This window comes from Cibotium barometz, chromosome 10 (assembly GCF_041138505.1).
Source record: "Cibotium barometz isolate CiBa-2024 chromosome 10, ASM4113850v1, whole genome shotgun sequence".
NCBI classification, from domain to species: domain Eukaryota; kingdom Viridiplantae; phylum Streptophyta; class Polypodiopsida; order Cyatheales; family Cibotiaceae; genus Cibotium; species Cibotium barometz.
The window spans coordinates 39,004,863-39,028,310 of NC_141055.1; the positions used below are offsets into that span (position 1 = coordinate 39,004,863).

Sequence of the window (23,448 nt, forward strand, 5' to 3'; positions counted from 1 at the left end):
TTTGCATTGCATTTCCCCAACAAATCCTCCCTCAATGTCGTGAGCTGTAGCTAGGCTATATGGGCCCAATCCGGAACTCATGTTGCAGAGTGATGAAAACCTTCAGGATGTCCCACGGGAACAAGAATGGTCTCTAGTGTTGAAAATAGACAAGCTCAAGTAGAAGATATTGTATATAGCATGCAAACAAACTCTTAAGTTAAATAGTTTTTTGTTGCTAGTTGTGTTTTTGTGAAAAACACACTTTATGTTTTTGAGGAAAAGCAAATTGTTTTTGTCACATTGTATATGAGGGCATAGACCCAAACACAATAGACAAGTCAGAGTTTTTTTGGCTTCAACATTGGTATCAGAGCGCAATGGTAGCACAGTGGTCCTTGGAAAGCCTACAGCACAAGGCCCAAGGAGACACATGCACAAATGTACGTGCAGGCGTGTATAGCACCATAGCCACACTGGCAATAACCACTGGCAAGAGGGCCGCTGGCGGTCAACACACGGCTGTGTAAACAATGCAGTCAACATGCACTAACCGGCAACAACCTGCCAACGGACGATGCTTGCTAGCGCCTGCCAACAATGGAGCTGTCGTACGACGACGGAATTGGAAAGAGCTCTCTCTTCAGCTTTCTCATGAACGTAGGTAGAACGTAATCCCACATGCGACTTATGATGGATTTGGAAAGAGCTCTCTCTCCTCAGCTTCCTCACGAACGTATAAAGAAGAGCTCACGTAGATCTTGTAGCCCTGCAATTTTTTCCCAACGTCTCAGATTACTCTATGACACGTGGCAGAATGTCTAAAGCTTCTTTTGTTTGTTCTAAAAAGGTTATAAAGCTTGTTTAGCTTCATGGGTTTAAAAGTCATTATACAGTTTTTTGTGAAAAAAGCTTGGGTTAAAAAAAAAACAAAAGAGAGGTTTGGATCTAAAGTCTAAAAAAAGCGAAAAGCAGAGCTATAAGACTTTAAACAGTTCGCCGAGGTTATTTTGAAGCCGTTTTTTCAACATAAGCCATTCACAATGAATTTCACAACAAGGTAGTTTTTTGAGTTGTTTGTTTACAAGCAAAATTTTGTACAAGTTTGTGTACAAGGATATACTCCAACAATCCTCTTTGAACCTCTCTTATCTATTCTATAAGCTTTTTCTTTAACCTTTCATTGCTTATTCAAGTTAGGAGCGAAGGGAGTGCTGGCCTTGTTACTTCAGTTGCATTATGTGATTGGAGGGCTATCATGACTCCCAATGACTTCATGACATTCGTCCCAGCTCTTCAACCGTGTCCATTGGTGATGCTTCGAACTTGGAGGCCTCTTCAGTTAGTAATGTGCGACTTAACTCTTCCCCGGGCCAGCCTTCTACCATTCGGGATGTGCTTGATGTTCCCAAGCTCTCCAGCAATCTCCTCTCAGTTTTTCGGATTGCGGAGAAACAATATGGTGTATACTTTGATTGTTCCGTCCTTGAGATCATCGACACTAGCACCTTGCAGATTGTTGCCACAGGTATCTAGGAACGCGGTCTTTATCGGTTGAAGGACTTTGGTGGCTCTTTGACTGAGTCCCAATCTCATCTGTTGCAACTTCTTCACAGCTATCATGCGTTGGTAGCTCATGTGGATACGGATTTGTGGCATGCTTGCTTCAGGCATGTGAATTATACTTCTCTACAGTTGCTGTCTTATCAGCAGATGGTCGAGCCAGGTTGCTGGTCGGCCAGTCCAAAACAGGCCGATAGTAGCCAGATACTCACGACCAGCACTAAAAGTGCTCTCACGACTAGCAAAATCAGGTCGGCCAGTCAACTTGCAGTCGGCCAGTGTTGCAGATTAGGTCGGGTAGCAAACCAGCAATCGACCAGCAACTGAATCAACCGACAGCCCTCCCACATCCAAGAAAATGGGGAAAAATACATGGAGAGTGAGGAAAAATTGGGAAACACCAAAACTGGGCAGGCACACCCACAACAGAGGCCCTGGTGTAATGTACAGACAGGAGATGACTGTTAACAAAACCTTTCCACTCCACTTGTGTGATTTGTCTTCATGGCAAGCAACACTGAGATGCCTTTCCTCATGAGGCTACTCATTGGGCTTCTCTTATTTTGGAGCTCATTCATATGGACCTGTGCGGCCCCATGCAGACTACTACCCTAGGATGAGCCATGTACTTTATGCTTATCATTGATGATTACTCACGCAAAGTTTGGGTTTATCTCTTGGCAGAAAAATCTCAAGCTTTCTCCCGCTTCCAAGAGTGGGTGACTTTGGTCAAGACTGCTACCACACAGAAGGTTCAACAAGTCGGCTTTGTCAATGGAGGAGAATTCATCTCCAAAGCCTTTCACAATTTTTGCTCATAGAAAGGTATAAGCTGCCAATTTTCCACACCTCACACTCCTCAATAGAATGGTGTGGTTGAACGCAAGAACAGGACTGTTTAGAAGATGGCCCGTACCATGCTTTCTTCTTCTGATTTTCCTTCCTCTTTCTGGGGAGAAGAAGTTGCGAGCACTGCTATTTACATCATCAACCGTTCTCCTACAAAGGCGGTTTCTCATCTTTCTCTTGAGGAGGCTTTTACTGGATAGAAACCTTTCGTGTCTCATTTTAAGGTTTTCGGTTGTGATACCTATGTTCATATCCATGATTTTGACGGATCCAAATTTGCTCCCAAGTCCAAGAAGTGCAAATTCCTTGGATATAACTCTCATTCCAAAGCTTACAGATTATGGGATCCGGAGTCGCGATCCTTAGTGATTTCTCGCGATGTTCACTTTGTTGAACCCCCATCAGACGATTCTCACTCTCATCCCGAGCTTACCATTGAGGTCCCTCCTCCTTCCTCGGTCTCCCCAACTCCACCACCAGCTTCTCCGCCATCAACTTCTTTACCCCTTGCCTCCATAGTCATAGGGAATGGGCATTTATAGACTCGGGAATGTTGGGGATGGCAGCATCTTCCCGTTCCCATTCTCATTCTATGTCACTCTATAGTCACAAGGAATGGCCATTCTCAATCTTTTTTGTCCCCGTTCCCCGTCCCCATTTGGCGTCCAATGAGACTATGCTTGCCTCTCCACCCCCACTTCTTCCTTCCTTGGCTTCTCCTCCTCCTCCTGCTCTTGTGCAAATGAGGATTGCCCCCAAGATTCCACGATGGCTGGAAACCCTTGTTCGTGAGTCTCATCTCTCTGATGTGGAACTTCATCAGCTTGTTGATTCTTCAGCACAACCTTTGACATAGGCACATAGATTACAACAACTTTGTCATTCTTGTAACCTCGCCCTGATGAGTACATTGATACAGTTATATGAGCCTACTACAGCTAAAGAGGCTCTTCCTCTTCCTGAGTGGCGGGCCACCATGGAAGCCGAGATTGATTCCATTGAGAGGAATCGTACATGGGAGCTTGTGGACCGGCCTCTGCATCGACAGGTCATTGGGGTCAAGTGGGTCTTTAAGACCAAGTTTCATGTTGATAGATCTATGGACAAATACAAAGCTAGATTGGTTCGAAGGGGTACTCTCATATTGAGTGTGTGGATTATGAGGAAACTTTTGCTCATACAGCCAGGTACACCTTGATCTGGACAGTTCTTGCTCTTTTTGCTCATGAGCACCGGCCGGTTTACCAAATGGATGCCAAGTTTTCCTTCCTTTCTTAATGGTGACTTGCATGAGGAGGTGTATGTTGAATAGCCTCAAGGTTTTCAGGTTTGCGGACATGAGGGTAGGGTGTACAGATTGCACAAAGTTCTTTATGGTTTGAAACAGGCACCTGAGGTGTGGTATGATAAGATTGATGCATTCTTTCTTTCCCTTGGATTCCAGAGATGCTTTGCAGACAACAATCTCTATGTCTTTGCTGAGGATGCTTTGCTTTGTTTGATTGTCTTATATTTTGATGATTTATTGATCACTGGCTCACATCTTGCCAAGATTGAACAACTCCGGTTAGATTTAGCTCTCACCTTTGAGATCACTAATTTAGGACTTCCCCACTACTTTCTTGCGATGGAGGTCTATCAGTCTTGTGATGGAGTGTTTCTTAGCTCGTACATACATTTCTTGTAGCTCCTGGAGACATTTGGGATGACCGAGTGTCGTCGGATTTTTGGTCTGATGGATCCTAACTCCAAGCTTTCCCGTGATGATCCCTCTCGCCTCTTCGAGGACAGTACGCAGTACTTGAGGCTTTTTTTTTTCGGGAAAAATGATCCTTCTATTAGTTAATGAAAAACAGCCACAATGGGCTAGATACAACCCCGTAGGGCTAGATACAACCTTGCCTCATGGATGGGGCGGGAAGCAAATAATCATAAGGGAAGAGACACTTCTCCTCCAGCTGGTCGCTCTGTGAGGAAAAAGCTATCTCATAAGGGGGAGGGGGAGAACAACCACACAGGTGATCTGTAACCCCAAATGGGGTCTCTGCCTCTATCTGTGAGGAAAGGGTCAGGCCTCCAAAGCGTCAAGAAAGCTTCCCGCCGCTTTCGCATGCGGTCAGAACCTCCCTATAACTTCCCCCCCACTGACCGCGGAGGGTGTGAATGATATCGAGCCATATGCTCCTGATGGTCTTAGCCGGTGGAGTGTGGGTACCCTCGATGGCCTCACTGCATCTAATACGCCAAATGTGCCAGGTTGCTATGCTAGTGCGAATCCCCCATCTCTGGCATGAGCCTGGTTGCCAATCGCCTGTAGGTGGGGCTGTGACTGGTACTGTTGCAATACGATGGTGAGAGACTTGAAGGGCTGCCCTCCCCCATCCTCCTCATAAGCCTTGACCACTCCAGCCTTTGTGGTCCAGGTGATCGTGCCCCAAGTAATGATCTGGGTTGATGCCCTGTCCATAGCGAAGATGCGGAGAATCGGCTGCCAAATTTGTTGAGCCTTCGGGCAATCCCAAAGGCCGTGTCGCTGAGACTCGTGAGGGTGGCCGCACTGTGGGCAAGCTGCGGGCTGACTTCCAACTGCCAGCCAAGTACCAACCGCCAAACTCCCGTGTGCCATCAGCCAAAGAAAGAGAGTGATCTTTCTAGGCCGAAAGCTGTCCCAAAGCCTCTTCCAGAAATCTGAAAGGAAGCGCTGTGATAGGCCCTAAGACTGCTGATGTGCTGCTGCTGCTGGTGTGCCATCTATCTCAGGCATTTAGATCCTGCGGCCTAGCTGCGCTGTATATGTAAAGAAGGGGGCATCCAGAGTCTCCTCTCGATCCGCGGGATCATGCCAAGTCTACTCTCCCGGGTCCCACTGTAGATGTGTGAGAGGTTGACACTCCCATACCCATAGCTGCCATAGTCTCTCCCTGGCCACCTTGGCCGATGCTGGATCTATGTGCTGTTCCTGTGTCCGAAAACCAATCACCCTCACCCTTTGAAATCCTCCCAGGGAAGCTCTGATCTCTCTAGTCTGCCATGGGATCCAATAGAAAAAGTGAGCAAACCATTGCCTCAGCTGCTCCGTGGACCGCCACGAGGATATCGTTTCTAATAAACACACCTAGCCACACTGGGGGTTCAGGTCTTGAATAGGAGTCAGTCACTCCTGAGGGATAGCTGAGTCAATGTTGATGCTGAGCCTATCTCTACCTCGGATCTCTATCAAGCCTCTCTCTTGCACCTTCGGGGTAACTGCCTGTGTGCGATCCAATCTTCGAGAGACCTGGTTGGTCCCATGCTTAAGGCGCTTTATGATACATGCGGTCGGGCCCCTAACATGTGGCCACTGGGTAAATGGATCAGGGGTTTCCAGACCAAAGGCTGCCAAAGCCGCTTCTCTAAGGCAACTGGAACATTTGTCTGAGAGTTGGCCTGAGATGATCCCAAGCATGAAGTAAACTGGCTGCAAATCTGTCCTCAAAATTTGGGCTAAATCCACGGGCTTGCATCTCTGTGAAGATCCATTTGCTACTCTGCGGCCAAGGGTCCCCAAGGCTTCGAGTGCGGGCTGAAATCCGGGCCAATAGAAAATCCTTCCAAGGCTCACCACCGGAAGGAGTCCTTTAACAATCAGCTTACCAAGCAAGGCACGGGTTTGGATAGCAGGGTCAATGAGGCCTAGCCCCCCTATGCAACGTGAGGAATTTCATGCATATATGGCTGAAAAAGGCATAAGGCATCAATGTACAGTGCCATATACACCTCAGCAAAATGGTGTGGTTGAGAGGAAGAACAAGTCTCTCATGGAGATGGCAGGATGTATGGTGAAAGTCCAAGAGTTACCTCATGGTTTTTGGTTAGAGGCAACTATGTGTTGAACAAATGCCCTACCAAGGCCTTGCAGTCTAAAACTCCTTATGAAGCTTGGTATGGCAGGAAGCCTTCTGTGGCTCATTTACCTTTTTTCTTATGCTCTTGTGCCTGAGCAACAACGCAATAAGCTTGATGACAAGGCAGTTAAATGCATATTTATGGGATACAGTTCAGAAAGCAAGGGATATAGACTCTACCATCCAACCTCAAAGCGGATTTTGGTAAGTAGATATGTTGTTTTTGTCGAAAACTCAGTTCAGCCCATGCTTTCATGCATAAAACAACAGAATGTATGCTCATAGGACTTGTTTGATTCACTCCTACCTTTGTTTAATGGAGGGCAGCCATATGTAGAGCAATTGAATGCTCAACCAAGTGTTGAAATTCAGCCCTGTTTCCTTTGAGGAAGCTCAGGATAATGATCATTGGATGCATGCTATGCAGGATGAGTATAATTCTATACTTAAGAATGACACCTAGTATTTGACATATCTACCTCATAGCAAGAAGACCATTGGTACTAAGTGGGTTTACAAGTTAAAACGTAAAGGAGATGGTAGCATTGATCGCTATAAGTCCAGACTTGTTGCAAAGGGGTATGCCCAACAAAAGGGCATTGATTATGATGAGACCTTTTCACCCACATCTCGTATGATTACCATTAGGTGTCTCATTGCTTTGGCAGCACATCATAGGTGGAATGTATATCAGTTGGACATTAAGACTGCATTCTTGAATGGTGATTTACAGGAGGAGGTGTATGTATCGCAGCCTCGTGGTTTTGCTGTGAAAGGAGAAGAGTCTCAAGTATGCAGGTTAAAAAAGGCTCTTTATGGCCTTAAGCAGACGTCTAGAGCATGGTATGAGAAGATTCATGCATGCTTGGTTACAAATGATTTTTGCAACAATCCAACAGAGAGTACCCTCTATGTGAAGAGTAAGGACACATTTTTGGTCATCTTTCTATACGTTGATGACATGCTGCTCATGGGACTTGATATAGATCAGATTTCAGTCTTTAAGGCTGATTTGCAGTCATCGTTTGAGATGTCAGATTTGGGGTCCTTGCATTATTATTTGGGGATTCAATTTATGCAGCACAATGATGGCATTGTTATGCTATAGTCTAAATATATACAAAAGCTATTGAAGAGGTTTAATCTTGAAGACTGTAAACCTGTGGCTACACCTATGGAGACAGGTACTCGACTTAGTCTTCAAGATACAAGAGACTCTTTTGATTCTAGTTTATATCAGTAGGCTGTTGGATCCCTTCTTTATGTGTGTAACACGAGGCCGGATATACAGTATGCGGTCTCACAATGGAGCAGATTTATGCATACCCCAAGTATGAAGCATTGGCAAGCTGTTAAGCGAGTTTTTCGCTATTTACAGGGCACTCAATATTTGGGATTATTTTATCCGAAGAGGGGTGAGTCACAATTGCATGCTTTCAGTGATTCAGATTGGGCTGGATGTTATGACACACGAGTGTCCACTAGTGGGTTTTGCTTTCGCCTTGGTGATTTATATATATCATGGCTCGGCAAGAAGCAGTCTATAGTGGCCACTTCCAGCTGTGAAGCTGAGTACAGGGCAGGTTTTATAGTTAAAGATTGAGTGTGTGTGGCTCAGACGTCTTATGGTTGATTTGGTTGTTGGACAGTCGTCTAGCACTACAATTTTCATTGACAGCCAGAGCACATTAGTAGTTGCGAGGAACCCAGTGTTTCATGCTCGCACTAAGCACATTGAGGTGCATTACCACTATGTTAGGGAAAGACTCTCTACAGCAGTGATCAGCTTGGTCTATGTGCCTACACATGACAACATGGCAGATTTATTTACGAAGGCTCTTCCTCGTGAAAAGTTTGAAGCTTTTCGTAAAGCTTTGGGCTTATTGTCTTTTCAAGATTAATCAGCTATATCCTGTACATGTTCACATCATCACTCCAGGGGGGATTTGTAGCATTATATGGTAGTAATGTGTGTGAACACACTTATGATTGCCGGGGCACTTTTTCCCTCACTACAAGGTTTTTTTCCCCGTGCGTAACAGTGTATGTACACCCTCTTATCTACTCATTTTGGGGTGTGTATTTATCTTTTGTATCTAGCACACATTTGTTCATTCTAATCTAGTGAGTTTGTGTGCTCTGAAGCTTGTCTAGCTTGTGTGTGTGCATTGTTGCAACCCTAACCCTAATTCCAACAATGGAGCGGCTGCCACCATGGAGTCCTCATGAGGGTGAAGACCAGAAAAGGCCGAAGCTTGCCGAAAAAGCTGAAAATCCCAAAAAGAAAGCACCAACCTACACAGAAGGCGAGAAGGCGAGAAAGGAGAGGGTGAGGAAACGAAAAAGGAGGATGAGAAAGGAAAGGAAAGGGAGGGGAGGGGAGGGGGACTCTGAAAAAAGAAAGAAAGGGCGGACAACGAAGAGGGGGGGGCAAGCAGAATGCGGATGGAGGGTGGATGGAAGAAGGGGAGAAAGCCGGGGCTGAAATGCTGGGGGGGGGGGGGGGGGGGGGGGGGGGGGGGGGGGGGCTTGCGCACGGTGCAGCCTGCTACTTCCGTACCTTCATGCGATTAGGTTTTCAACTTGTGCTGTATGTTTTTTCTTAGCCTTTAGAAATTTTTGCATTAGGCCACTCGTTGCTTTTAAGAATTTCCATTTCTTTGACAGGAGTGGGAAAGACGTCCCTGGTTCATCTTATTTCGCATGGCAAACCGGTTGTCAACCCTCGGCGGACTGTGGGTTGCAGTGTTGAGGTTAAGGTTATAGCCTTCTTCCTCTTTCGCAGGCTTTAAATGGTTTTTTTTTGGTTGTGAAGAATCTCTTAACATTTGATGATGATATGTGGTCACAGCATATAACATGTGCGGGCGGCAGCAGCTCTTCAAGCAGCATGCTAGTTGGGAGAGAGCGTGACTTCTTTGTGGAGATGTGGGATCTATCTGGCCATGAGCGCTATAAGGATTGCCGGTCGCTCTTTTACTCTCAAATAAATGGTGAGAGAATTTAAATCGACTTAATGCATATTCGTGAGAATACAAAAAATCCTATATTCTAAAGCTGGGGTCAAATCTGTGCTGGGTTTGTTTATGGAGCTTTGCAGGGGTCATCTTTGTATATGATCGTTCCCAAAGGAAGACAAAGTTAAGCTTGCAAAAGTGGGCGATAGAATTGGCTGCTTGCGGAACTTTTTCGGCACCCATGTCCACATTTACTGCAGCAGGGATCCCGGTCCCTTTCCTTGTCATAGGGAATAAAACAGATATCGCACCAAAGAACAGTGGAAGCAGTGGTAATCTTGTAGACGTAGCTCGACACTGGGTTGAGAAACAAGGTTTCCTCTCAGCTGGGGATGAATTGCCTGTTACAGAAAGTTTTCCTGGAAGCGGAGGGCTCATTGCTGTAAGCTCTTAGGGATAGTCCCAGAATAACACTAATCTAGAATCTGTATGTATGTATGTATTTATGACAATATGTTTGTATGTATGGATGTATGCATACATGCTTGCGTATGTTTGTATGTATGGATGCATGCATGCGTGCTTGCATGTACATACGTATGTTGCGAAGCAGGGTTCTAGTAGGGTCTTCTATTGTTTCAATGTAGCTGACATCTTAATCATTATGGGTTCCCAACATTGCTACAGTCTGCGACAGAGGGGCGTTTGGATATGGAAGCTGTTAAAAGGTTTTTCTGTGGTGTAAGTACCGTATTTATCATCATTCGATACTGTGAACAAGGTAGGAATATAAGGCTTTGCCAAATTGAATATTTAAATTTGTTTGTGGTGCAGCTAATTAGAAGGAGATATTTTGGGGAAGAGAACACTAAACCCTCTCTGCCGATGTGGACTAGTCCTACGGGGAGTATCAGCCCTTATCACTCCAGGGGCAGGTCTTTGCATGATGATGATTTTGATAGCAGCTATCCAAGGTGATTCTTGTTCGCATAAACTTGTCTTTAATCTTTCTTCCTTGATTTGCATTCCTCCATTTTTAAAGTTGAAGGGGCAGCACTGCTGAGCTTTTATTCTTTGATTTAGACATTTAATTTAAGGAGAACCTTTCAACCATAGCTGTCAAAACCTGGTGTTGAGAAAATCCCAACCCTGTTCTCCCATGTTTACTCTGGAGGAGCTGTCGCCAACCCCGCTTAGATGTTTGCATCCCAATTTGCTAGCTCGCCATTTCCAAGGCTGTTGACAACAATGTTGGAAAGCCTTGGCTGACAAGTTGGGAAGGCCACAATGGTTAGAATACCACATAAGCTTGGCTTGCAGAACATAATGTGAAGAAATCGTGAGTGCTGCTGTTAAGTGCAGCTATGCCAGCCAACAGGCGAGTAGCCTAGCGGAGTGGGCTTGTGACTTGGGAAGGGGAGGCCCTGAGTTCAAATCCCTGCAGCCCTTGTTGGTATTATGGCCGCTTTGCGGCCAAAATTTGTAACGCCTTCGAGCAGGAAGACCAAGCTGCTTCAGAATGGGCACCAAAATGCGGCTACAGAAGATTTTACTGGAGGATTAAAAAAAAGTGCAGCTATGCCATTGCCATTGTGGTACATCTTCAATCAACTGTTCCTCACCCTGCAGCCTTACGCTTGCCTATGTGTATGTGACATATCTACGGCATTGGAATATGCTTTACAACTTCACGTGAATTACGAAATAGCGTAAACTTTGATGATCGGTCTTGATGGTAAATTCAGCCCCAAGTAATGAATGCTCTCAAATTTGAGGGCCCATCAACTCTTTTTCTAGATGCCTATGGTCGTGTCTGTAGGTTGTAATGTGGGGCTCTCATAGTTAGTGGTATTGTTGTCTTGATCGAACAGAGCCCAATGCAATCGCCCCACATGCATCACACTGAACCACAAAGGGCCTCTGAAGGTGTGGATTGATCAACACAAGGCTAGACATGAGTGGCTTCTTCAAGAAGCGACAAGTCATAGAAAGCCTATTACTTGGAAACAGTCCACCAAAAAGTAGCCTTCTTTGTCATTTCTCCAAGCCAAAACAAGGCAAAACAGGATCTTTCTTTTATTTTAGATAGGGGAATATTTATAAGATCAGAAGGGGAGGTTCTTACACCTGTACACCTCAAAAGCTGGAGGGAGGAATCTTACTGGCGGTGGCGGCGTTGGGTGGAGGCGCTGCATAGAGACGGTGGAGCTGGGCGGCAGCAGTGGCAGCGGCAGCGGCAGCGGCAGCGGCAGCGGCCAACTTTGGGTGGCGACGGCGGCAGGTAGACGAAGATGATGAAGATAATGTTGATGATGATCACCTGGCTCTCGACACACTCGATGATCATGAAGGTGAGGATAATCTCCAAGCTTCTACTAATGAGGAGAAGGGAGAGGTCCATGCTTCTTTTATACCTTGGGGAATTCTTGTTTTTTGCCAAAAGCTATACTTTATGCTTTGCTTTTCTCTTTTTGCTTTAATATTTTAATAATAATAAAATATTGTTCATCTTTTACCAAAGTGCTTGAATGGCGTCCTTGGCTTGTGGTCAAGTTTGACTTTTTGCTTTTCCTTTTTTTGGACCGAAATTGGTGCTTTTTCTTGAGCCAACTTCATGATCCCTCTTCTCATGCTTTCATCAACTTGTCCATGTGTTCGGGCATGTGTTCTGTGAAATAGAGCTAGGAGGGCCAAATAGTTACACACTCTTTTTGGCCTCTACATTGATGAGATTTCGAGCTTCATTGACAGATTAGGTGGGGCTGGTGCGACATTGGCAGGCATATTGATCCCCCTACTACTTTATGCAGATGACGTTCTCCTTTCACATTCAGCTGAGGGGCTTCAAAGACATTTGAATGCCCTATAGGACTTCTGCCCTCAACGGGACCTCACTGGTAATCTTGGTAAAACCAAGGTAATGGTCTTCAATACCTGACGCCCCTTCATATCCACATTGAGCTTCACATATAGAGGGGATCTTGTGGAGATTGCATCGTGTCTATCTCAGTGTCACTTTCAGTGGCCCATGCTTCACCATGCTTCCCGTAGTACATGCCAGAGTGATGAGGGGATATGCAACCTTGAGCTAACTTGAGCCGCAGTGCTTCCAGGCGTCCAAGACGAAGGGTTGGCTTTTTGACACCCTTGTCACACCAACCTTGATGTCTGGAGTAGCCTTCTGGGGCTAGATTTATCCGATGAGGATTGGTAGCGAGTCAAGAGGCCCCAGGTCATGATATTCTCCAGTATGATCCGCAATAAGCCATCAGCTCCACACAAGATTATCTAGGCAGAGGTGGTTGTAGTCTCGATGGTAGTGGATGCACTCTTCCAGACAGTCACATACCTCCATTGCATCAATCACGTGGATCCCCATAGAAACCCGTGGCTTGCCTTGGAGGTCCTCCACATAGCTGGCACTTGAGGGCCACCTTGGAGTATGGTATGCCCGAGTTTCCACTTGGTCCTTAGGTTATGGGCTTTGCATGGACTGCCTCCCACCTCTTCAGTACAATTTGGACTCCCCTTTTCTTTGATTCTCTCATGAGGACACCAACTCCGCGCACACACAAAATGAAGTGCATATGCAGATTTTCATTGGAAATCTCCCATTCTCAAGCCATGTATCGCACACAAGGATCTAGTCATACTAGACCCCGAGTACCAGTGTTCTGAGCCATACTGGTCACACCTCCAGTCCTACTAGTCACACTAGCACTGCCGAAAGAGCCACTAATCATATTAGCAAGGTTTTAGGAAAACTACTGATCATATCAGCAAAGCTCCCATCCCTGTGGAAATACTAGCCCATGCCATAGGACTACTGATCATATCGGCAAAGTCCAGACACTGGACATCCTGAGGGTGATTCACCAGTCATATTGGTGTCCAAATCCATAGAAGGGTCCAATAAAAATCCATCTTTGCATTCACTTAAGAATACCTTGTTGTTCAGAGAGCCAAATGATAACACATGCATACTTTCTAACATTTTTGGTCTCATAGACCCTAGTGGTCTTTGTTGAGACAAGTAGTGTCAAAGCGTAGCACTAGGAGATTCCCACAAAATGGATAGACCGGAGGTCCTCCATCACCTTAAGGTTTTGGGGTTAGGATGGCTAGACCAATTTGTGGAAACCTCCAGTTAAGCGCGCATTGGCGTGAACACAACTGGGATGGGTGACCTCCTAGGACTTGGGCCCCCACCCAATTTCCAACATGGTATCAGAGCCATGTATGGAAGTGTAACCTTTGAGCCACTAGAGAAGCCAAGTTGATCCTTTGAGCTAAGAAAACATGGATAAGCTCAACCTATGAGCGAAGAGAAAGTGGACACGTTGGCACCAAAAAAGGGGGGGGTGGGGGGGGGGGGGAGTGGTGCCAAAGCGTAGCACTAGGAGATTTCTACAAAATGGATAGACCAGAGGTCCTCCATCACCGTAAGGTTTTGGGGTCTAGATGGCTAGACCAATTTGTGGAAACCTCCAGTTAAGCGCACATTGGCATGAACACAACTGGGATGGGTGATCTTCCGGGACTTGGCCACCCACTCAATTCCAATAGTCTTTTGAAGACGCTAATATAATTTTATTTATCTCTCTCTCTCTCTCTCTCTCTCTCACTATTGAATTCAATTTGGGCTCAAACACCTTATGGTGTCCCCCTCCTTCCTGAAACTGAATCTCAAAATCATAGTTTCCTTCATCTAGATTGTCTTCGGACCCAAGGCTAGAAGAGCAGACACAAGTTGAAATGAGACCAAGGTGAGGAGCTGGCTCAATGGAGTGCGTGGGATTTATTCAATTGGGGTTGAGCATGTGAAAGGGACCGGAAAATAGAAACAGGCAGCTACTGGGAAGCCAAGCTGGAAGTTGGAAATTGCTATGGAGGTGTTTGAAGAAAAGGTAGGACAAGATGGATCTTTGCCTACGTGTGGTTGACCTGGTGCATATGTAATGACTTGGTTGACGATAGGCTAGCTTTGATACAAATGACTTTCTTGACTATAGGCTTAGCTTTCGTATGTTCTGGTACTTGAAATGAGAAATGAAAATATTTCAAATGCTTCTGTTAAGCCTTCTCTTTACGTTATGGTTACATTGTTGACAGCTTGGATGGAGAATCTGCAGGGTATAATGCTCCAGTTCCAGCACAGGTCACTCTCTTGCCACCCCCTTTTCCATATCCTCAGCAACCTCTAGTGACAGGTGAGATGCATTTAGCTGCAAGATCGAGTTCCTCTATTGCAAAGTCGAGTTCTTGGTTAACTGATCAGTAACATATGATTTTGTGCCGCCATCATTCTTTGCTTCAAAGCCAGAAATTTTATTAGCCACTCCTCTCCTTGAAAGGTTCCATTGTTTCTTTAATTTCCTTTCCTTTCCATAACAACAAATATATTCCTATTTTTGTGTAGCTTTGAAACCATAAGCACTTAAAGTGGATCATCTTTTGCAAAGGTGATAAAGAAAATGAGCTTCACGAATGCAATTGGGATATCATGTTCTCAAATTCTCATGTATATATGCACAAGTGCATGCCCTCTTCATGATATAGGAATGTATCGAAGCTTACAAATTGAGGAAATTTGGACAAACAAATACAACCACCACCAACTACTAGAATAAAACAAAGATTGCAAGAGTAGGGATTACTGTTTAACATGAACACAGCTTCTCAGATATAAAGTAAGGTGAACCAACAGGTCTGAAAACTTAGTATGAGAGAGAGAGAGACAGCAAAGAAATACCTTAATTGATCTATTCCCAAAACTGACTTCAATGAATCCATGCTAGATATCACAGGACTGCAACTGTCTGATTACCATCTAGATACATTTTAGATTGGCAACTAATCCCACCTACTGACTCGCATCTACATTTTAGATTGACAGCTAATCCCACCGACTCACATCCTACTACTAAAATAAAGTCTATGAGTGACATGCTTTTACCTCAAGCTCCTTTGAGTACTTTAAACTTGGGAAATCAAGTGTCCGGGTCGGTCTTTTGCAGCTACTGCATGTGTGATGTCTGGGTGGGTGGGGGTGTGTCTCTGGGGAGAGGATGGGGAGTGGGGGGTGGTTTGGGATTCAGGATACACGAGATCTACCTTGGTTGATTGTATATGCATGATCCAATCTCTATAGCTGGGGGTGAGGTTTCCATTTTCATCCCATTGATTGGGTGTACTTCTTTCACTTTGTTTGCTAGCAGTTGGAAGCCTCACCATTTTTTATTTTTGGTCATGGGTCAAAAGCTAAAAGATACTTCATATGAGTACACTATTCCATTGTTCTCTTCTTGGTGGTGGAAATCATGTAGAAAGGGCTTTATAAGTAAAAGGTTTAGAAGTCTTCCAAGTGATCATAGAGCCTAAAACACAATAATTTGCACCCATTTTTAAAGTATCTCTAATGCATTTTTGTTCGAAGGCTCATGGGATGAAAAAGGAAAACATTTTGGCCCTCTTGATGTATGTGAGCAAGAAAAATTGTGATGTCATATCTACAGTAGTATGTCAAAGCATGAATTTAACTTGATATATTTGTAACTATGAAGGAAGATCATCAAGTGAAGCAAATTGTCTTTTCCTTCATTCAAATCAAAGTTAAATTGATAAACTTGCAACTTGATAGGAAACCATGCCAAAGTGTTGACCTACCATTTGTACTACTTTCCAAAGATGTTCACGTGGCTCGATTATCAATTTATTGATTTCACATGTTATAGAGCCTTCTCTGTTGCTTCTTGTGATGTGTATATTGTGATTACCATTAAGTATAACATCACCTTTTTTTAAAGCTAGGATTGATGAGATTGTAAATAGAGGGAAGTTGATGGCTATGAAGTTGGGAAAAGTATGTAGTGTTTTGATTGATGAGCATGAGGTGGAGAGGGGGAAGTTATTTTGAAGAGAGGAAATCTAGTCAAAGGAAGAGAAAGGGAGAGGGGAGAGCATGACGGTGCCGGTGTAGTCATAAAGCATGCACAAACCACCGAACAATCGGATGCAAATGGTGCATAGCTACAAAATGCACACGACGTCGTGGAATGGTTGACTTGGAAGATGGGAGATGATGTGAAGCAAAGTCTCTTCCTAGAAGTGAAGGTGGGTGATGTTGACTTGTCTAATGCACGGACATGCTAGACCATGAAAGGAACTCGGTAAACACATTGCATATTGGGTTTTAGTCACAAAGATCGTACACAAGTGTTGTTTAGAGACTTATCATGCTTTTGTTCATTCTACATTGATGAAACATGGGATAAGCGCACCAATTTATCTCATGCAGGTCTGTGGACCTTGCACAAGCTAGAGCCCATCAATGGACAGAACGATGAAAGCTGCACCACAAGCAATAAATAATCACTGTAAACTTATGGAGTCTATCCATGGGAAAGACATTGTTGATAGCCAGAAGGCAAGGTTAACGGTAGGAGGCACACATGCAACGTGGTCGTATAAGGTTTGGCATGCGTGAGAGATGGTCAAAGTGGGGAGAGAGTATGTGGATAGAGCAGGGGCCTTCCTGCCTCTCCCGTTTCTTTGCCTGCGTCAAGACATGGAAACTCTTTACTGTGTTTATGGCCTTTGATTGGCATTACGACTTCTGGCCAAGCCAATCTTCCTCAGGTTTTGATGCTTTAGCTTCCATTGCACAGGTTTTGGAAGTCCCTTCCCTTCCAAAGTCACCTTCCACGATGGCTGCAACAACTATCACGACCGATGTTGATGGGGTACCATGACTCATGACACTCGTTAGTGACCCCTATGTTACATATGATCTTGTGATGCTGTCAGGACTAGATGGCTCTTTATTCAGACATTGGATGGAGATTACTTGTAGACCGCACTCATTGCCTCCAAACCTCAGCTTGTTTGGGTTTATAGATGTGTTGATAGACGCCCGTGATCCACATGTTGATAACATGAGATCCCATTATAGTGGGAGAGCTGTGGATGTTGATACTAGATGTACTAGATGTTGACGCTTCACAATAGGATGTATTGCATGGTGATGTACAACAGAGTTTGCAAGCAGATGAGTCAGATGTACAATCACACTTGATAAATTTTTTCCCCTTATAGAGGGTAATGTAGACCTGTGATGAGAGACACCAAACTATATCTGGTGCCATGTCTTCTGCCTTTTAACTATGAGAGTTATCTCATGGAATGTGCAGGGCCATGGTGGCATCTTTTCTCACTACCGAAAGTAGGTCATTGGGAACCAACTTCACCATGCATTTATGTATGGTCCTATGGATATTTTGTTTGTGTAGGAGCATAAGCTTGATGTTGGTCAGTGCACTAAATCTCGCAAGATTTTATCTAGGCACACTTTTTGGTCCGCTATATATGGAACTAAAGGTGGAGTATGAACTTCAAGATAGCTACATTCATTTGTGGTCTAATTATTTATCTGTGCCAGAGCACAATAGATGATGCGTATGTAGAGTGGACTGAAAATTGATGCTAACCTCAAAGCAAAAAGAATTCTTTTTTGGAATGCCATCATGGACTCTCTCTCTTAGGCAGATCATTGGATCATTGGAGGCGACTTCAACATGGTTCATCAACTTGCGGATAAGAAGAGGGGACATGAAGGCATTATTCATCTACTTGAAAGGGTATCTTGAGATATATCTATCTTTTCATTTCATGGCAATGATTGTTGGTTAGAGGATGACTTGCATATGGAGCCAATTCACTCCTCTTTTCTTGGAGTAATTGTAGGAATGGAGTAGGTTGTATTTATGCCCGCTTGGACCATTGTTATGTTGATGATTGGGCACTTGATAGAGGTGGCACTATCTTCATTTCTTCAGGCACCTTAAAGTTAGACCATTGTCTTATATTTTTTTTCCATTAAAGATATGGGGAGCGAGAACTCTACTCAAGTACGCATACTAGAGCTGCTTTATAGAGCCACTTTACTTGAGATGTAGAGTTATCACAACTCGTGATGGATGTTTAGAGAGCTCCTGACTCTAGGCAAAGAGTTTCATTTGCCTAAGAGAGTGTTAATGATCTTTATCATAGTGTGGCCCTAGCTAGGAGACAAGAGATCTTGAATAAAGAGGGAGGGTTGCTAGGAGAAGATTGTGTGCTTTGCAGAGGGAAATTGAGAAATACCATGATGCCTAGTGGATATTAAATGGATTGGAGAGGGAACTCAAGAAATATCTTGATGCCTAGTGGATCTCAGATGCATTGCAATGTTAGGGGTGAGTTGCAAGGCTCTTTTGAGCAATGTACAGAGTTTCGTTATCATGCGTAGGAGTCATTATAGATTCAGATGGGAGGTAGATGTATGAATATGCATTTCTTTGCTACTCATGGCCTCTCCCATAGTAGGGGATCCGTTAGGACAACATGTAGGGAGTGATCCACTCAAAGCTTGACATTGCCTTTGATTTTTACTTCCTCTTGTTATCTACAGAATCTCTCTCCTCAAAGAGAGAGGGCACAAGAGAAGGTTTGGGAGTCCCTTCCTAGGCTGATTTTGGATGACATGTGTGTATAACTTGATGTCCCCTTTTTGGGCAAATGAGCTTACACACACGATTTAGGCATTACCACATTTGCCTAGAAATTACCTTCCTCCTCTGCGTCGTCGGGGGCAGTATGCTACGAGAAATTATTGCGGTCGAGTAATGTCCACCAGTAAATGTGGTCAGGACAATGGCTTTTCTCCCACGTATTTCAAGAAATTTTGGGATGACATTGGGGACGAGATCAATGTGGCATTACAGGATGTGGAACACGGGCTCTATGCCTCCTTTTCTTACCAAGGGTATTATATCCACCTCATCCCTAGGGTGGTGTAAGGCTAACATTACTGAGTGGAGGCTAATTAAAAATTCTTGCCAAGGGCAGTGAGCATGAGGTTGTGTTACAACCATTCATGACACACATGATGGATTCCTCCAAGGAAGAAGTATCTATGATAACATCTTTTCCTTTTTGAGAGGAAGTAGAGTGGGCCAAGGTAAGTAATTAGCCCCCGACAATCTTGCTACTTGGTTTTGAGAAAGCCTATGACAGAGTGGATTAAGACGTCTTAGAGGGTACTCTAACATGCATGGGATTCTCTGAAGATAAGATCAGAGGTGTCACACGTTTTATTTTCTCTCTGAGAGGTAGATTTACTGCCCTTTTTCCTCCCCACCAATTTCTTCCCTCATTCGGGCTTTCAATAGTGTGTGGATATTTTTATGACACAGGCCCTCAAGCTTAGGTAGATGAGGTTGATAGGTAGCCCATTATGTGGAACGACCTTATTAGATATGATCTTAGTAGACTCTTGGGTGCACCCCTAGGTGCAGCAAGATATATGTAGTGGCCAAGCTAAGCATTAGTAAAAATCGGAACTCATTTTGGGGCCTTTTAGGGTTTAAGAAAAATAGTCCTCGACCAATCAATGGAGGGCCAACGTAACGTTGGAGGAAATAATAAATAGGAGGAAAAAAGAATAAAAGTAATATTCAGATAGAGAACGACGAGTTTGCATTGAATGAAGATATCTTTTTCATTTATTATAATTGATATTGTCATCTTCGGTGTAAGATTTGCAATGCAAAATTTGGTGATTCGGACATCACTGGCGCGTCCGGAGCAGTCCAAAACTTCCAAAACGACACCGGAAGCGCTGAAGCGATTTGGTGTCAGTCTGCCTGCTGTGCCAGACTGACACCAAATGGCTTTTCCCAATGAATTTTCCTGGCCGGCCCTTTTCGACCTTTTACGGGCCTCCGGATGCCCGTTTTCAGCGCTTCCGATTTTGGGGGTTTTGGACCGCTCTGGACGCACCGATGATGTCCGAATCACCTGCTACCAGACTGACACCAAATCGCATTTTTCGGCTAATCTCTGTAGTTGCATGTACTTGCTTTAATATTTTTGCTGATTTTGGGTGAAGAAAAATCAAAAAATTGTGAATTTCGTACAGGGCCCCAAAATGAGTTCCCTCTTTTCCTAATGAGAGATGCATACAACTATAGTTTTTTAGTGGAAGAATTTTAAAAGTATTTTACATGATCAAAGGGAGGCATCTCAAAGAGAGTCACTCACGGATTGCACAGATGGATGAAGCTCATAGACCTAACCACCATTGGATCTTTAGCACATTCTTAGATGAGTATCACCAATTGTGGTTGGGGCTTTTTCTTGGATATGCATATGCCCTTTTAGGTGATGAAATTCTTGAAACTAGAGGAGGAAGATGCTAGTTTCCTTCTATTACATTCAATCTGGATGGTGAGACAGATGGAGAGATGTGATGTATAGGTGATCACACTTGGCTATATGATCCGTGTTTAGTGAGAGTAGTGGGCCGCTCTGGGAAGAATTGGTATATTGACCCTTCCCTAGTGATGGTTACTCATGCTTCATGGTTGCTATCGGCTATATGATGTCTATATCTACATTGGGATCCTGGTGAGAGTAAGAATAGCTCTTGGGCATATTGAGGAGTGATCCTATCTATATTACTTGGGGTGCTATTGAATGGTTAACTCAATTTGGCCCATAAATTTTCTTTTTGAGAGCGGGGGAGAAGATCTTGTTATACTTGTCTGTAGGGGCATAGCTAAAAGATGTTTTCTTTAGGATACCCCCCTTATAATACACACCATCTTTGTCGAGTATTGACATGACCCGCGAGATTATTGGTAGTATCATGAAATGGCATATTTGGAAGACCAGATGCTTAGAGGCCTGAGGGTATTCAGGTTTATGAGACTTAGTGTATTTGCACTATATACGGTGTCACATCATTCACAATCTTTTGGCCATATGGGCCCACATAAAGGGACATTAAAGAGTTGTTTTCTCCTCCACATGTACCCAGTTTTTATAGTAGCATAATGCCTTGGATTGGTTGAGATATCCCTACCTTTTGGTTTTGGATCTTCTCCCTTTGTATGATATGTAATACAAGACTCTCTTTTGAAAAAAAAAGTATACCCAACATTTGATGGGTGGAAGCTTCCATGAAATAATGCATTAGGACTTGTGATCGATGGTGGGTAGTTAGAGAGATGATTGGAATATTTGATTGGTTTGTGGATAGATATATAATGTAACATAGTGACCCTGACCAAGGTTGAGAGCTACATTGCATAACTTTTGGCTAGGGGAAAATTTCACATGGCCATTCCTAAATGTCAGTCATTCCTACTTTGTACATTAAAATTTGATTTTTAACATTCAATATTACTTATGTGCCACTTATACATTAAAATTTGGTTTTTAAAATTATAGGGTTGCTTTATGTGTCAATTGTAGATTAAAGCTACTTTTAATAATTCAAGGTTGTTAATGTGGCATAATCTTTTTAATGTTACTTGTTGATGATGTGGTTGAGATTTACTTTCCCATACGGTGGTGGAGGAAAACATGGGGATGGCAACTCGTGTCTTGAGCACTTGTGGGTTGTGGGGCTTTAGCAAGTGCGGTGAATCACGATTTTGAGACTTAAGGTGGATTACAACTAAGCATAAGAAGTCCATTATCAACATTAAACACAATGATAAGCTTAAGCCAAGTAATAACCTAACAATAGTCAAAAAGCTATTTATTGATAATCAAAATCCAGAATGAGCAAGGTAGTACCTCTTTCTATAGTCAAAAGGTTTTGATTGATACCTTGCTCATTTATTGATAATCAAAATCCAAAATGAGCAAGATAGTACATCTTTCTATAGTCAAAAGGTTTTTATTGATAAAATCAGAATCAAAATGAGAAAGAAAGTTCATCTTTCTATAGCTCACAACAAGGAAGCATTTAGAGATCCAAAATCATGTCCTTTATTTTTTTCATCACATGCTTGATTCTCTTAGCTAGCCATGTGGCTCGTACATGACCATGCTTACATAATCCTTGATTTTTTCCATCACACCCTTGACCATGCTTACATAATCCATTTCATCACTTAGAATGAAACTTTTCACCAATTTACATTCACTAAACCTTAACAAATAAACTTTTAACCAACACAATTTAGACATGTAGCCAACAAGTGGTTGCAGGGTCAAATTTTCAACAAAAAGGCCCCAAGTTTGATCCCTCTCAATCGAGAGCATCATGTTGAATGAAATGAGGCTAAATACCCCAGGGTGAAAAGATCTCTTTAGGAAGAAGACCTCATGCTCCCCCTCAAACACACAATGTCCATAACCACATTTACTTACATGGTATAGTTACCTTGGCACAAAGTAGACGAGGGGAAATGCCCCTCATCTAGTTAATATGTAACATGCTGAGAATAAACTACATTCAAGTAGAATGACCTATCTAAGTATTTCAAGCATGTGTGTGAAATTGATCTTGTCATCTATCCTCTCCATTTGGTTCTATAAAGATAAAGGGGATGAATGGGATAGAAAACAATGTATCCAATAAGTTTGAGAAGAAAATATTACCCCTGACATGTCAGAGGAGGAACTCATGTGAGTGTATAGTTCTATAAAATGGTGTAGGAGGAGTTAGCTTGGTTGGTCAGCTGTAGAGAATGTCTTAGGCCTAGCATTGTGGGGTGAAGGAACTCAAGTCAAAGTTTGTTGCTTAAGATCAAGTTTGTCAATGGTCCTCTCATGAAGTTTGCACGTAATTTCGAATAATACGAAAACAAAACAAATGTATGAACTTGGTTAATGGCAACCTAGTGGAGAGATTACTCTTTTGTGATGGGATAAACACTTCTAAGAATAGTATAAGAGAACTTCCGAGTGTGGGAGGTGCTGCTAAAAACACTTAAGGTGGGAAGAATCTTCTAAGCATATCTTGTGGTGGGAATGTGTTGGTGGGTCTTCTTGGTGGAGAACGGGGAATGTGATGGTGGAAAAAAAGTGGTGTAATAGGTGGGAAGAAGTTTCTAGGTAACGAGTAAGGGGAATACATGGTGATGCATAATTTGGGACATGTATTGGGGGATAGAGATAGCCATCGCCCCCTTGATTAGACCCAAAAGTTTGATTTAAATAAGGCACTAGATTAGTTTCAATATGTTGATTAATTGAAAATTGATGAGTTAATTAGGCCTTAGTTGCACTTAATCCAATTTCAATTAGTCTTACACTAGGGTTCAATCTTTAGAGTAATGGAGTCTAATATGGGACATGTCTTGTGCTACTAGAGACTTCCTAGAATTGTGCTCCCTTGTGGACCAACTTTGGAATTCTAGGAGCATGGCGTCCTTGGCCTCTAG

General features: G+C 43.5%; 1 protein-coding gene across 3 annotated transcripts in view; it reads left to right on the forward strand.

Annotated features, from left to right (window-relative positions):
• Window positions 1–14,814, forward strand: part of LOC147634881 (small GTPase LIP1-like) — a 63,205-nt gene extending 48,391 nt beyond the window's left edge. Inside the window, exons 2-7 of one of the 3 annotated variants that reach the window (XM_086804097.1) lie at window positions 8,943–9,034; window positions 9,127–9,268; window positions 9,376–9,674; window positions 9,920–9,973; window positions 10,067–10,206; window positions 14,345–14,814. In XM_086804097.1, coding sequence (XP_086660223.1) covers window positions 8,943–9,034; window positions 9,127–9,268; window positions 9,376–9,674; window positions 9,920–9,973; window positions 10,067–10,206; window positions 14,345–14,513 — 896 coding nt within the window. In that variant the 3' untranslated portion in view covers window positions 14,514–14,814. The remainder of the gene's footprint in view (window positions 1–8,942; window positions 9,035–9,126; window positions 9,269–9,375; window positions 9,675–9,919; window positions 9,974–10,066; window positions 10,207–14,344) is intronic. The other 2 variants (XM_086804099.1, XM_086804098.1) reach the window with 2 other exon arrangements.
• The last annotated feature ends 8,634 nt before the right edge of the window (window positions 14,815–23,448 follow it).